At 39.5% G+C, this 15,833-nt stretch overlaps 1 protein-coding gene across 1 annotated transcript in view; it reads left to right on the top strand.

The window, feature by feature from the left end:
• trabd2b (TraB domain containing 2B) overlaps positions 1 to 15,833 on the top strand; it is a 72,773-nt gene that overhangs the window by 35,024 nt on the left and 21,916 nt on the right. Inside the window, exons 3-4 of the mRNA XM_031736053.2 lie at positions 5,878 to 6,024; positions 11,583 to 11,757. Of these exons, the coding sequence (XP_031591913.1) occupies positions 5,878 to 6,024; positions 11,583 to 11,757 (322 nt within the window). The remainder of the gene's footprint in view (positions 1 to 5,877; positions 6,025 to 11,582; positions 11,758 to 15,833) is intronic.

Genomic DNA, 15,833 nt, shown 5'->3' with positions numbered 1-15,833 from the left:
AACAATGGAGCTAGTCTTTGGAGGAAGGAGAAGAAAAAGTTGAGTTGTTAGTGGTTGTCAAAGACAATTTTCTTTTTTACCTTACCAAACTTAAAAGAGAGATGTCTCCCATGATTAAATCCCCATCCTCTGCCTCAGAAAGGAAATCAGATGGGATGGAATGAAGAAGGAGGGGAAAGCTGGGAAGCAGCAGGCCTCTGCCACTTGGATTGTCCCTCTGGTAATCCCTGGATTTCCTGGGCTGAGACAGGAGGTAGACCAGGCACGGTGAGAGACTTAGTGAGACAGAAGGAGAATGAGAGCAAAAGGAAGTGGGACTAGAAGCAGAGACAAAGGAGAGGCAATATTCCTAACACTGGTGCTGTGTTGTGATTTCTGCAATGTGTGGTTTGTATACAGGTATTGCTCAAAGAGTGGTGTGTGTAATCATTAGCATCTGTGCTTATGGGTGGTTGTATATTTTTTTGGAGTGTTCATGCATGTGTCTCTGTTGTGGGTATTAACTGCAATAAAGATTTGGAAGAAAGCGGTGATCTGGCTTGCTGTAGCTCATGCCAGATGTCACGAGTTGAAAGTGCTGCTTACCTTCAAGTACGCAAAAGATACATTCAACAAAAAAAGGGCGCCAAAGGGTATTAAAACTATTTTGGCAATGCTCTGACATTGGAGATTACATATAAGAGTTTTATGCTTGAATGTTGCCTTTACAGCCCCTGACAGGTTACATGATTCTCTAGGAATGAAAAAGAGGGGATCAGGTCTTGAGGGCCTCCTTTGTAAACCTGTGTGAAACAACAGTGACGCTAAAACACGAGAACATCCGCACAACTTTGATGTGGCCTTGTGTGACACTATGTTTCCACACTAATGCATTCAAGGTGCTTTTGGATTTTGGATGGGGGGTAAAATTTTAAACAACTGGAGGCCTTTGAAATAGCTCCGCCACTACTGCATGCACATGCAAACATACAGTGCAGTTTAAAAGAAAATGGGTGAAGGGTTGTTTTTTATCTTTTTGGGAGCTTCTCTTTGGGGAACAGGGAAGAGACAGTGCACTTATCCTTGTAGGGATGTTATTCCAACTTGCTTACTTTTTCCGTTCAGGCACCCTAGGGTGCTGTGAACCCGATCCCCTTTTGTATTCAGTAGCTGAAACCCACAGGAGGAAGCCAGCTTGGCCCAGAGAAACCCAGCAGTGTTGTCCTGGGTCAGGGGTCTAGCTCTTCTCTATCAGGTAATGAAACACAAGCAGCTCTCAGGGAGAAGAGATTGGTCAAGGGGAACGCACCACTCTGAACTGTTTTCTTTGTAAGGAACTGTTTAAACAGGCAGTAACAAAAGGAGTGTGAATTTCCATCCTCTTCTGATGGCTTGAGTTTATAACAAAGGTACAACAAAGCTTTTAGTTATTTACTAATACAATAAATTAATTACAAGGGAACTCCTTGGACAGATCTGATGGGCTAAATGTGACTTGAGTCTGTATTAGCCTATTATCCTCCAGTTCATCTGTAGTGAAGCAGCTTGGATTAGCCACTACTAAAATAACTCTGCATTGATTTGCTCTTTTGATAGTCCTATTTCCATAGCCGGGAAGTCGTTCATTCAACTTCTAGATCACTTTACACTGATATCACCAGCTAATCGCAATCTTCTTGCTATCACCCACAATATCTAATTCAATTGGTCATATTTTTGATATGATGCCAACAACCGAGCAACTCATGCGGCAGAATTTTCTGGCTTCTCGGGCTGTTTTTTTCCCAACTTCAGCTGGTTTTCATGGTCATTTTACAGTTAGAAACTCATTTTTCATATTATACTGACATCACATCAATGCACAGAAATGTAGACAAACCTCAGACCAAACTGCAGGTGGTCAAGTTGCATTGTGGGCAACATAGACATTTAATTTTGAGAATGTGACATAATAACCAATGCAGTATACTGCCAGTTTGCTATTTTTCTATTTTAATTACCACACAAAACCAACAGACCAGCAGCAACATGTGTTTTTAGTCATTTTATTTATGTAATCTTTAACTCTTGTTAGCTGCTGGTTTCACTCACAAAGATAATGTGGCAGGATAATATTAAATCACATTATTTAACTACTAGAAACTGAAAAAACTGCCTTATTAATTTAAGCAGTCATGTGCAGGAAACTAAGACTAAATAGGAAAAAAGGAAATTTTCTCCTATTTCCCTTGCTCTTTGCTTCTCTTCTTGGAATTGGTATGTTTTCAGTGCCATTTGTCTGTCTTACTATTTGTCAGCAAGATTAAAGAAAACTAACAAGCAAGATTTCATAAAATTGGGCGGAGAGGTAAAGGAGAGGAACCGTTGAAATTCTGATGTGGGTCCAGAATAAGGAGTGAATCAACATATTAAGAAATAGGGCAGTTGTTGCACAGAATTACTTCACATAATTTCCTTAGGGATTATTAAAGTATTCTGATTATCTATCAGAGGAAAAATGACAACTCATTACATTTTGGTGGTGATCTGAATGGTAAACTGTAGGGTATATACTGTTTAGATGTTTTTACCTTCTCAGAGAGTTGTTTTCCAAAAACATAACTATACATAGATATACAATCAGAGACAACATAAGAGAAAAAGGGGAAACACTGTGAAGGAACATACTATCTCAGCTCTCTTCCCTGGTGCTGGCAAGCCTTTGCTAAGCTTTAATACACCTGACTGCTGCCTGGTTATAGCCAGCTCCCATGCCAGGCCTTACCCATACATTTCATGCTCACTTTCCCAAACTCTCCACTACACAACTGGAGAAGAATCACCTCCATATGTGCAACACATGCTCATCACAGAGAACAAGGCTTTGTTTGTCTTATACAATTCTTTCACACTTTCAGCTCTCTTTGGCCTTTGTACTCAGCTCGCTTTCTTTTCGCCCTTTGTTCGTTGTCTCGCTGTGAGCTTGCAGGAACACAGAACAATATGTCACTGCTTTACTGAGACAAAACGCAAGGAGTTGAAGAGATTGGAGAAGAAGGTGGAGAAAATATGGAAGCAGACAGAATGAATATGTGATCATGTTTCCTTTTTTAGCTATATAAAATGACTGCTCTGTGTTTCATTTGTTTTTAGTGACTCCTGTGTACTTACTTCTCAAGTAAATCATATTTTGCTTCTTTGCCAGATTTCAGTTTGGCCTCCACACTCTGACACTTCCTTCTGCAGTTCTTTAGCTATAAGCACTACTCACATTCTTCAATTCAGATTAAAGGAGGGGAGTGATGTAGTTGACAAGACTGAGGTCTCTCGGTTCCAGTACCTTGTCATCGGCACCTACTCATTATATGCTTCAGACCCATAAAACCGTCAGACAAGCTAACACTATTGCTAGCTAACAGCCAGGATTTAATGCACTTCAAGGTCAATTGTTGTAATGTACACACAAGTTGATAAACGGCATTTTCTTAAACTTAAAAAGATCTCTGGGATTTTTTTTAATGCTCATTATCCTTCCCAACCCCTACTCTCTGTTTTCCCTCCAAAGCTTGCTAATGAATTTTTGGAGTGCTGAACTCAGATTGCAGGTTCCAAGACTATCCATGTGCCCTTCTCCTTCCAGCTTTGTTCTTATAAAGCTTTTATGTAATTACAATTGGAGTTTCGCACGCATGTATTAGAAGAGAGTAGAAAAAAAGAGAACTTAGACTTGCAGTAGTAAACTATGTGGTGAAAACGGTCAGTATTCGTTATTTTGAAAAGGCCTGGTTATAAAAAAGCTGGTCTGTCAGAGTGAGTCGATCACTTCAGTGTGAGAACACCCACTCTGTCAGTCAACGCACACACACACACACACACACACACACACACACACACACGAGGAATGTTTGCGTTTTTCCTCTCACTGCCTCTTTCTCCGTCTTCGCGTCCCCTGTGGTGACTGACGTGCTCTTTCATTCAGTCCAGCACATAACTTGAGCACCATGGTTACAGCTGCAGAGATGTTCCTTTCCTTTCCCGGGGGACAATATTGAAATAACATCTCCCCTACCAACACAACCAACCATGGTCTTGACATCTCGCCAGTTGTGTCCAGATCCGTCTGGCCCTTATGTAAAGAAAAGTATTGAAGTTGGCTGCATAGCAAAAATCCTAGCAGATGTGCATGATTTGCCAGCTTCTGACCCTGAGTCTGGCCAGGACCTACTGGCCAGGAGCCCTGTGGGTCAAGGACCTGGGGCAGTGGCAACTTACTGGCACAAAATCAGCTTCCACAGCAGCAAAATTAGCTTGTCTGGCGATGGACCAGATAGCATTAGCTCCTCTGGGTCTGGCATCACACCTCAACATTACCCGGAGTTTAGAACAATGAACCTCACTTCTGATGCAAACAAAAATTGAATCATATAGAGTCATTACTACAGCAGCAGTGGGGCTCCTGAAGTCTTGTGTTAAAATATAAGCTAAAGAAAGCCTCGAAGTCATATGTTTACAAAACTGAAATGGTCACAGGTTTGATCAAGGCACTCTTATGTGCCTCTGGCAGGGTGACAGCACGGTGTTGGATACAGCTGAAGAACATGCTGGATGAAACATGTCAAAACAAATATATAAGATCTGACTCCTGCTATACAACAGGAAGACAGGCACAGAGTTCAGGCCCTGGCAGAGAGATAAGAGGAGGATGCAGTAGACAAAAAACGGGATGATGACAGAGTTATGTGTGCTGTTAGCTCATCAGTTGTCTCTTTGCATTATGAAACAAAAGCAGATTAAAGTGAAAAGGAGCCCACAAGACTTGTTAGCAAACACAATGACCTCAGAGAGAAGGAGAGAGAGTCACAAGGTTGAGCTTAGAGCTTGGTTGTGATTATCCCAACGTAAAGGTTACATGGAGTTTAAACATGCAATGTGCCCAATATGGGCATATATGATTGCGAAAACACTGCTTAATTGCAGGAATTATGACTTAAAAATTTTGACATGGGGCTCAATCAGTTGTGCAGCTGTATCGGTCTTAAGCTGCTCTACAAATCATCTGGGGCTAGATGCTGACGTGCTCCCTCCAGTATTTTCCAAAGCACTAGTCAGGTTTCTTGGCAATTAGGATCAGAGGCATGGATCAGTCTGGTTTAGTTTGAAGGTATGTTGATGTTGTAATCACATCAGCTGAAACCTCTGTCTTATTGGGTGCAATGTAGAACTATGTGAATTACAATACAATACTGGAAAAAAAAAAAAGTTTTTTCTTTCAAATGCACCTCTGGTTCCTGTAAGAGAGCTTAGCACTGACTGACAGGTCGGTCTTGATTGCCAGGCCAGTCAGAAGTGGCGTGAGATTGTAGAGGGTGGGAGCAGGGAGATTAACCCCTGGTGTCTAGGACAGCTGTGGAGGTTTTGGGCTGGCTAGCGGCTGCACGCTATAAATTCTCTCTAAAGAGGGTTTACTTTCGATTTTAATGGGTGCTATAAATTTTCTGCAACCTGGTCCTGGTGAAAGAGAAAGAAGGCTTATTTTTAAAGGGCCTCTCTCTCTTTCAATCTCTTCAGCTCTACCTTTCTTCCCTGTTCTTTCTTTCCTTCAGGAAAAAGTCAATGGCTCCTTGCCATGCATTTTGTGGTCTGCTTTTACCTGTAGTCAGCTTGTATGAAAAGTGTATGAAAATTTCCTGAAAGAAATGAAAACCCTGCAAAAGAATAAGTATTCTGCAGCAGACACTGAGTATAGTAGCTTCATTGTATATTAAGGTCAATATATTTTTAAAGAGGAACACTGGCTACGCCTGCACAATTTCTACACCTTTGTGGCAAATTCCTCTTGGGTGCACAGCAGAGGAAACTGAGTTTGTGGATGCAGAAAGTAACAGCGCCCTTCGTATGTTTCCATGTCTCTACCTGTAGGTGCTGTTTGCCTTGAACCAGACGCTGCTGCAGCACGAGGGTGTTCGAGCGGGCAGCCTCCAAGGTTCCTACACCACAGAGGACCTCATTACACACTACAACTGTGGTGACCTCAGCGCTATCATCTTAAACCATGACACCTCACAGGTTGATTCATTTAAGGACTGCTCACCCCATTGTAAAAAAAATATCATCACTTCCTGTTCACTTTTTAGGACTGATTTCAATAGCTTTGTGTCAAAATTCTTCAAAACCAGTTAAAGCAAGTTAAAACAAGTTTTTTGTGCCAAAAAGAAACAACATAAAGACTCTAAAATAAATTACCTGCCTAATATAATACAAAGGATCTAATAGCATCAATCCACTTTGTCAAACCTTACAAAGTTTTACAACATTTCTCACATATTTCCAAATTCCAAAGCTTTACATGGTCAAACAGCAACATACTGGTAAAGTTGTCAAGTTTGGCTACAGTGAAAAGATTGGATAAGTTACTTTCATGCTGGTATCACATTACCAATGTTAGGATTGTTACTGAAAAAAGTAAGATATTACACATTACAAGTTACTTTTCTACATTACATAATCACTTATCGGATTAAGTAACTCATTTGATTACTTTTGCATTACTAAGTAACATGACCTAAAATGTACTGTCACATAATCCGTAGTTTTTTAATTTCTCTCAGCCAGTTTTAGGCAAACTAAGAGCTAGCTGTTTTGAAGATTTTGCACTGATCTCAATTTTTAGCTCACTCACTTGCATACTCAGTGAAGTACAGTTTACCAGATTAATCACACCTGTGCATGTAACATCATCCTCTGCACATTATATTTAAGCTGCAGACCTACACATTCATTCTTTTTCTATCGAGAGAACTGAAAAGAATGGGAACCTGCATTCGCTGCCAAACAATGATGAATGGTTCCAGGTTTGCGTCCAGTCATAAAAATATGTTAAACTATATGAATATGAGTTTCAGGTCATGTCACTGACTTTTTCTTTCTTTCTTTTTTAATAGTGACCTAATGTATCATGCAAGTGAAACTTGCTTTGATACCCTGGTGTAAACTTTTAACCATCAAAGACAACTTTCTTAAATTCATTTGCAGAATTTTAAACTACCAAAATATTTATTTATTAACTTTGCAATTTTTTAAAGCAGAAAAAAGTTGAACCTTTGAACTTCTAAGTTAGCTATGTTTTGCTGGAAAAGGGAATCGTCTACTTATCGTTCCTGATTCACTAAAAATCCTCACAGAAAATACTAGCTAGTGGTAGCAAAACATCTGTAACAGTGTTCAGAACTTGACTCTGTCAGATCCTCGATTTGAGTTGGCAAACTTCTCATACCCACTTCTGTGCCATTACACTATCGTCACCTCAGACTTTTGGGCTTACACATCAATTCCACAAATCTGCACATTGCCATATTAATCCTTCTCAGCCTCAAGTTACTTGATAGTCTGACACTTTAATAGCTCTGGACTCCACTGTAAATACACCATCTAACCTCCTCCAACGTCTTTCCTAACATAGCCTTTGCTCCTTTGGTGATGGTCTCTTAATCAGTCTTCATACCCAGCTGTCAAGAGGCCATTCGGTATAAAGTACACGCAGACACACATGCACACATACCTACACATACATGTGGTAGACACAACATGTAGTGGCTCTCAATCCATCTCTGCCCTTGAATGCAGATTTGCTCAAAAGCTCTCCTCATAAGTCAATTATGCTGTGTCAACCTCCCTCACTGATCCTTAAGTCCCATTAAAGCCAAAAGACCATGTAACCTCAACTCACCGCTCGACTGCAGAGATTCCACATCATATCCACTAGAGACACACACTTTATGAAAAAATACACACATCTTACTGTACACACAAATTCACAATGCCTTTACAATTGAGCGCTGACAAATGACATGCGATTGCTTTTTTTTCTCCTTCTTTCTATGTCTGTCTCTCTCATTGTCTGCTTTTATACACCTTTTTTCTTCCTGTGAGCCATGAAGGGCTTGTTAGCCAAAATTTCACCTGCAGTTTAACTCATACCAGTTTGCCCCTGCTCCTCATGTCATAATAACATGTATTAACATTCCCCAACATATGCTACAGCAATCAGACGCCTGACTTCAGAGCCCACTTCTGTAGCCTAATGATCTATTGCAGGTTTGTGTGTCTGTGTGAATGTGAGCTGTAAAAGGACAGGTGTTTTTTGATAGATAGGACTTAATCCAGTGGCCCCCCGCACCGACACCCCTGATGCTCTTTCAGCTCAATCTTCCTCAAATAAGAAAGAGGCCGATGGCAGGCCAGAGACCACAACTGAGTGGAATGGTGTAAGAGAGGTTAATGTGTTTCAGCATTCAACTGGCCCCAAATTTGTCAGAAAAACAGAGTACAAGTGAGACAGAAGAAAAACTGAAATGCAAAAGAAGTAACATGAATGCATTCATTTAAGTAAACACATTAAAAAAAATGAAGAAAACAAAAGACATAGGCAAAAGTTACCTGGAGATGTAAACCATCAAAATGTAGACTGATGTGCCAAGATGAAAAATTATGTCTCAAAGGTTTAGTTTTCCACATCTGTTATGTTTCTGCATAATTTATATGGTAATATATGACTGAAAATGTTCTTAAATGCCGTATTACTCTGGGTTGTCCCTACAAGTTGTTATTACTTCAGTGCCACGATATCATCAGAGCTACAAAAAAAAGAAAGAAAGAAGAGAAGAGATTCAAACAGCTGAATCCGAAGGGAAAGGAAAAAATAGAAGTAAACGGCTGGCAGGATATGTACGAGAACATGAGTGCAGAGCAGTACCAGTGGTGGGGAAGGGAGAAAATATCTTGCTGTCACTCTGTGTTTCCTGTGGACGTTGGGATGGAGAGCAGCTAATGGCTTTTCATGTGATAACTTATCTGCGTTTACCGTTACACTCCTACCTTGACCCCTCTCTGACCGAACCCTTTTTCTTTTCTTGTCTTGAAACACTCACACGATCCTCGCTCATCAGCCATGAAGTCTTTCTGCACCTTTTTCTTCAGCTCTCTCTTTAAACTTTTCCATTACTTTCTTCCAAGTCTGCATTATTTTATTTATGAATCGTGTAGAGCTGTCAATCTGGATAAACCTGCGTCATTCACCCTGACAAAACACAGAAAAGGCCTTGGGCTACAGATAAAAGTGTGAATGCACTTTTGTTTCTTTCTGCCTTCTTTTTCTACTGCTGGGTTCTAACAAAAAGCACATATTTTAATTCAGTGGCATACAAACCGTTCAAATTTAATCAGACCCTGAATTTGAGGGAAAGGTTCTTTTCTTGATCTTTTATTCTAAAACTGTTTTCACACATAAACTTTTCATAGTTTATGAAGAATGAGGCAAAGATGTTTTCCAAAGCTGTCCTTTTTCACATGTAGCAGACATGAAGAAATAGTCCACTGCGCTGCGGCAAATACACTGTGTGATTTAACTAAGGTAGCTGCCTGGATAGATGTATTCATGTATGACGCAGTGCACATGACACCAATTTACCAGCAGTATATGAAGTATTGTTATTATCTGCTTGGTTTATACATCACTTCAGGCCAACACTGTACAAACTCTGTAGAAGTGTTCTGGCAGGTTGAAAACAACAAATGTATGATTTGACTGCGTGAGACATTTGAGTTCTCACATGTGGCTCCGTCTTGCGAGACCTAGAAAAGATCAGGGCTTCAGTACATGTGTGGAAATAGCTTAGGTTTATGGACAGCACTTAAGGAAAACTTCCTTTCAGCACCTGGCCTTTATTTTTACTAATATTACAATATAACAGTACATAAAGAAATATCGCCACTGCAAATGGTAGTACATGATGAAGTTTATCACATTTGTAAAATATATTTACAAAAATCTCCATAACTTCCTGAAGGTTAATGAAGCAGTGAAGATTTGTTTTTTAGATCAAAAATGATCTTGCTTGTGGATATATAATAATAGTTTGAGACATTTATAGAAAAGCAGAGTAATGTATATTCCAACTGTAGACTATGGAAAAAATGACAAACCTCTAAATCCTGGCATGAAAAAATGTTTACTAATGGAAATGTATATTTGTGTAACAAACAAATGAAATTTATCCAATGTTCTGTTGTAAATTAAGATAATTGAAGTATCAGTCAAAACAGACTGAGACGGTATGACTGAAAGGAAACATCATATAGATTTTGGATGGATTCTGAAGAGCACCTCGTTCACATGTGGTACAATAAATCCCCTCATGTATTCAGGCCTGACACACACACACACACACACCCTAATTTACACACCATTTGCAGCTGTTCTACTGTTGTGTAAACTTGTAGCTCAGTTCTAGACAGCAATAGTATGCTTGCATGAGTGTTCCTTGTCACAGTTAAATACAAATCCAGATTAAACACATCTGCATATGTGTAGAGAGAGTATGAAAACCAACCTCTTTGTTTCTACATTCCCACCATTATTTAAATCTGTCCTACTTGACAAGTAAGATTGGGCTATATACAATGACTTTGTACAGAACAGACTGGAAGATATAATAACAAACTGTTAGGTAATGATTAGTTTATATTAGCGTGACTGCATAGTAATCACTTTCTTAAGTAATTAAATCAGCCGCTGAGTGGCACAAACTGCTAACAACTTTACTAACTAAATAAAATCTTCATCACTTGATGTTTCTCTGTTGCTTACACTGTGTCCTCTGTAAGTAAAGAAGAGATTTGAATGAATGCCTTATAATTAGACCCTTAGTAAATAACCAGCCAAGGAGAAAAGCCTTTCCATGGAATTCCAATTTTCTTGTAATGGCAGATTTTTATTTACCTTGGAATGTAATGAGAGATGATGGGAAAAAATCTAGCTCAATAGGACAATAGTACTTACATTTACAAAAATATCTTTATTACTGTCAATGTGTGATAGATCTATAGAGGGAATCAATCTAAAAGATGTATTCAAGTCATATAAGGAGGGCGAGATACAGAGAGATACATTTTCTATCCTAGGGCTTAAGGAACTGGACATCTCAAATCCTGAGTCCACCTCCACCCCCCAACTCATCTTCACAGATTAACGACCTGATGAATCCACTGATGGAGGAAAAAGTGGAACAGAGCCAGGTCTCTCTGTCTGTCTGGCTCCTAATGTATCAAACAGTAATTAAACACATTTACACTTCACAATATATCGTACTAAGGCATACACACTTGTAATGTCTTTCAGTCAGTCAGGCACACACACACACCTATAAACACATTTGTGTAAACAGTGTTCGTCATACATGCACACACACACACACACATACACACACAGAAATGTTTCACCTAAATACACACCCAGATGGCGCTGACACTTCTCCTTCCCACTCCTTCATTTATTAATGCTTTCTTATGTAAAAATCAGTCTACAGCGCAGGGCGTTGCGCTGGTCAGTTTCTGTCAAGCTGTCACATCAGAAACACTTCTGGCTGCCAGGTGTCACACTCACATGGGCACCAACACCACCATTCCGCCCTCTTCTTTCTTTCCATCCCACTTTTCTTTAACGCTCTTTCTTTCTTTTTATGTTTTATTTAAAATTTGAGTGATTCATTTACTATTAATTCTGCTTTGGATTTTTACCACAAAGGCTTTGAAAGTCCTTTTTCTCACGGTCTTTTTCTTTCTTTCAGCTGCCTCACTTCATCAACAGCTCTTTGCCAGCTCATGACCGCATGACGGCTCAGCAGATTGACAGCTACTTCCGCCAGGAGCTGATCTACAAACGCAATGAGCGAATGGCACGACGAGTTTCTGCACTGCTGCAGAGAAATCCCAACCAGACTTACTTTTTTGCTTTCGGTGCAGGTAAGACTCTTAGACAGGACCATTGGATTTGTAGGATAGTATCGGTTTTAAGCTGCAGAAATCATTTTAATGTCGTAGGAACTCACACTATGACCTTTGACCTGCTGGTTACGAGATTCTTCTCTATTCTACATGTTGAGAGCAACTCCAGGGAGTATACTTTTGCATGTAACTGAAAAATGGAATAGATCAGGTTTACTTTGGTCTGGAACAGAGAATCTGTCAGTTTTAATGTGTGTTTACGGTGAACAAATTTGCTCTCTTTCCTGCTTGAAAGCAAAACTGGAGAAAAAAAAGCAGGACAATAATAGTGTACAATAGTTCCCAGATCTCTGGCATTCAAAAACTGTGAATCTGTCCAAGTGTACACACACGTGCACACACATACACAGAAGTCTCAATTACAGCCAACTCCCATCTCAGAAATGAAGAAACTGTGAGTTGTTTGTTTCAATTAGCATTCCTGGCTAATGCTGGTAATGTTTCCTGAATAGTGTAGTGTGTGTGTGTGTGTGAGAATATACAAACACATGTGTTTGCCCACAAAAACAGGTGGTGGGTGGGTATCTTTGTTTACTGTACGGCTGTGTGCCTGCGTGCATTTGAATGTGCATATGTGCATGCACGCGAGTGTGTGTGCCACAGTGAATGATTAATACTGAATGCCTAGCTCCTTCCTTTGAGCACTGTTACTCCCTCTGCTCTTTGTGCAGTTTGGACAGGGCCATTGTTGCACCATCCAGCTGCTATGTGTGTGTCCGTGCAGATGTGGCTGAACACTGTAAGTTAGTATTTGTGCTCAGACTCTGTGGAGAAAGGAGTTTCTGTAATATTACTAAATAATAAATGGTGTACATACATGAAGAAAAAAAATATATCAGTGGCATGTGGTGACTTTTACAAAAAGACAAGCAAAGATATTGCATTTTAGTCTCCCATCAGTCATCCATTAAAGAAAACATGTTTATCCACAATGTGAATGTACTGTTAATGGGGAACACCCATAAATGCCCTACAGAGATGCTCTACAGATTCTAGTGGAATTGGAGGCAAGCGGAGGAAAGCTGAGACAAATTGCTACCACAAGATGGCAGTAATTTAAAGGGTGGATGCAAACGAGCAATGACAGACACTTATGGTGTCTATATTTAATTGTAGATTTCACTGGGCAAGCAATGCCCACCTGCCTTGCCCCGACAGAACACGACTGGTATATACAGCAGTCTGTCATATCATTAAAAACCATCTGCCTAACATTGTGCAGATCCCTTTGTGGTGCTAAAACAGCTTTGAAGCCTCGGGGCATGGACCAGGGAATTCTGAAGGCTGTCCTGTGGTGTCTGGCACAGGATGTTGGCAATGCATCTTTTTGGTTGTGGATTGGGGTTTTCATGGAAATGCAGGGGTCAATCTCTGGGCTCTTCTTCTTGTTTCTTTAGCTATTTCTGAGCAGTTTGGCAGGTGTTACATGTTAAAGTAGATCTAAGCTTTCTCAGCAGAACATTGTGTTATAAAGAGATGTCATTCACTTTACCTGTCACAGTTTGTAATGTTGTGTATAGAAAACACTGAAAAAGAGTGAGAGAATGTAAAAACTATTTTCCAACGTTTGAATGAACTTCTGCCAAGGCACATATTTCTAAATTCACCATCTAAAATGAGTGTTTTTCACAAAGGAATTCCTCGACATGAGTTTGTATACAGTAACGAAATGAGCAGAGGGGCAGTGCTGAGAAAATGATGGTGTTCAGTAAAGAAGCCATCTGTAACTAAATATGTCAGCATGTGTGGCTGAGTGTCAGACTAAGCCAGCTTACATTAAACAGACTACCAGCAGTTCATAGCAAGAATTCTGAATAAGAGTAAAACACTGGTTTGCAGCACATAAAACTGAAATTATTCATCCCTCACTGCTTTAATGCTATATAATAATGCTATTTATTATGTATATATATCTTTTCCAGGATGTTGAGGAAAATCTGGGTCTTAAATTATCTCAGATAGTTGAAGCCACCATTATGAATTTGCATGTTCGGTCTATTAAGTAAATTAAAATAAGTTTTTAATACAGCTTTATGCTCAAGATTAGTCTCTATTAAACATTTTGTGTTAACAATGTGTTCCGCATGGCCTAGATAGATATGAGGTGAACATGTGTTTCAGGTCACCTGCAGGCTTTAGCCTTGTGTGTAACAAAGTGACAGCAGGTGTGAAGTGATAGGAACCATTACAGTTAGACTGCAGGGTCCACACACACATACACATTCCACAAACATGCATACACTAAGATTCATACTCAAACAGGGCAGTGGACATGTATACAAGTGCATACTTTATAACATGTACAAATAAGCGCATTGACTCACACATACAATAAACACAGAAGTCTCAGTCAAGGCTTTGGGGAAAAAAAACCAGGTATCAGTCAGTGAAAACCATATATATGTATGTGAAAGAGCAGGGGAAATTCCTGCTGTATGTTCCGTCAATTTGCTGTTCACAATCTGTATGTAATTAGTGTTTGATTTATTATAGCAGCAGCTAATTATGTGCTCGTACTAGAGATCCTTTCTTCAAAAACAGTGACACTAAATTGGAAATACTGAGTAATTACAGTATGGAATTTTACAGGACTGTTCTATCCGTCACTATTACAGAACACTTTTGATCAATTATTACTAACTTTTAGAGAAATCTGTCAAACCTAGCACAGTGGAAGCCATAAAACATAGATGCTATTTGAAATGTAGATAAATATAGTATGTGTAAATAAAGGGGAGTTCAAAAGGCCACAAAGTTATACAATACTGTTCAAAAGTCTTAAGCCACCCCCACTTTTTTTTATATTTTGTTTCCAAGGGACCAGACTTTCTGGATTTTCTCCAGGTAATAGTTCTCCAGGCTTTATAAAGGTACTTAAAGGATTTTCTTTGCAAATTGACTGCTTTTTCACTGATTTTCAGTTCAGCCCTTGTACCTGACCTTTTTCACATCAATGTTTTTTGGTTTGTTTGTTTTTTTATGTTGGGCCTAAAAATTATCTACAGCAGATCAACAACTCCAGTAATGTTACAGTAGAAGAAAAAATCCAGCAGATGCATCTCTGACAGATGAATCTGACCCTTCAGATGATGCATCTGCTGGTCACTGAGGTCTCAGTGGAAGGGTCGCTGTCAACAAGCCATCATCAACATGTGCTGGGGAGATCAGGAGAAAGGAACTACACTCTATAAAACACAGTGGAGGCTCTGTCATTGTTTGGGGCTGAATTTCAGCCAATGGTTTTGAGGATCTTGTCAAAATTGGTGGACTTATGAATGCAGAAAAGTATCGTCAAATTTGGATTCACCGTGCATTAACATTTGGAAAGTGCCGGACTGGCAGTAACTTTATTTTCCAGTATGACAATGATCCCACACACACTGCCAGTGCAGTAAAAGCATACTTGGGCAGAAAAACACACAATGGAAGACTATCAGTTATGAACTGGCCTCCCCAGAGCCTGGACCTCAACATTATTGAAGCAGTGTGGGATCATCTTGACAGAGCACAGAACAAAAGGCAGCCAATATCAAAAGAAGAGCTTTGAATGTCCTTTAAGAATCCCAAACTACTATTCCTGAAGACTACTACAGGAACCCTATAGGAGAGTTCAGGCTGAGTTAAAGAATGAAGGTGGTCATACTAAATGTTGACTTTAAAGCTCATTAAAACTGTACAAACATGAGCAAACATACATGTTGGCATATGTTTCAATAAACTGCTAGACCTATTTCCAATTTTCCTAGAAAAATATAAAGAAACGAGGGATGGCTCAAAACTTTTACTCAGTATTGAGTTTCAAAGAACGTTATGAAGACTAAATATTTTCCACCGAAATATTTCAATAATATCACCACACAAATTTTTACTCTTATAGTGACAGGCCATAAATACTGCTACTAGTGACCGCAACTAATAAGACTTTAGTTCTGTTTTCAGGCAACAAACCACCTTTCTCAGAAGGCTTCCACATCCTCATGTCTTATATCTGCGTTCAGGATATTGACTCATGTCTTTACAGTCCTGTAACTGTC

Source organism: Oreochromis aureus, linkage group 23 (genome assembly GCF_013358895.1).
Source record: "Oreochromis aureus strain Israel breed Guangdong linkage group 23, ZZ_aureus, whole genome shotgun sequence".
Taxonomy (NCBI): Eukaryota; Metazoa; Chordata; class Actinopteri; order Cichliformes; family Cichlidae; genus Oreochromis; species Oreochromis aureus.
The sequence above is the reverse complement of the archived record's forward strand: the minus strand, read 5'-3'. Positions and strand labels throughout refer to the sequence as shown.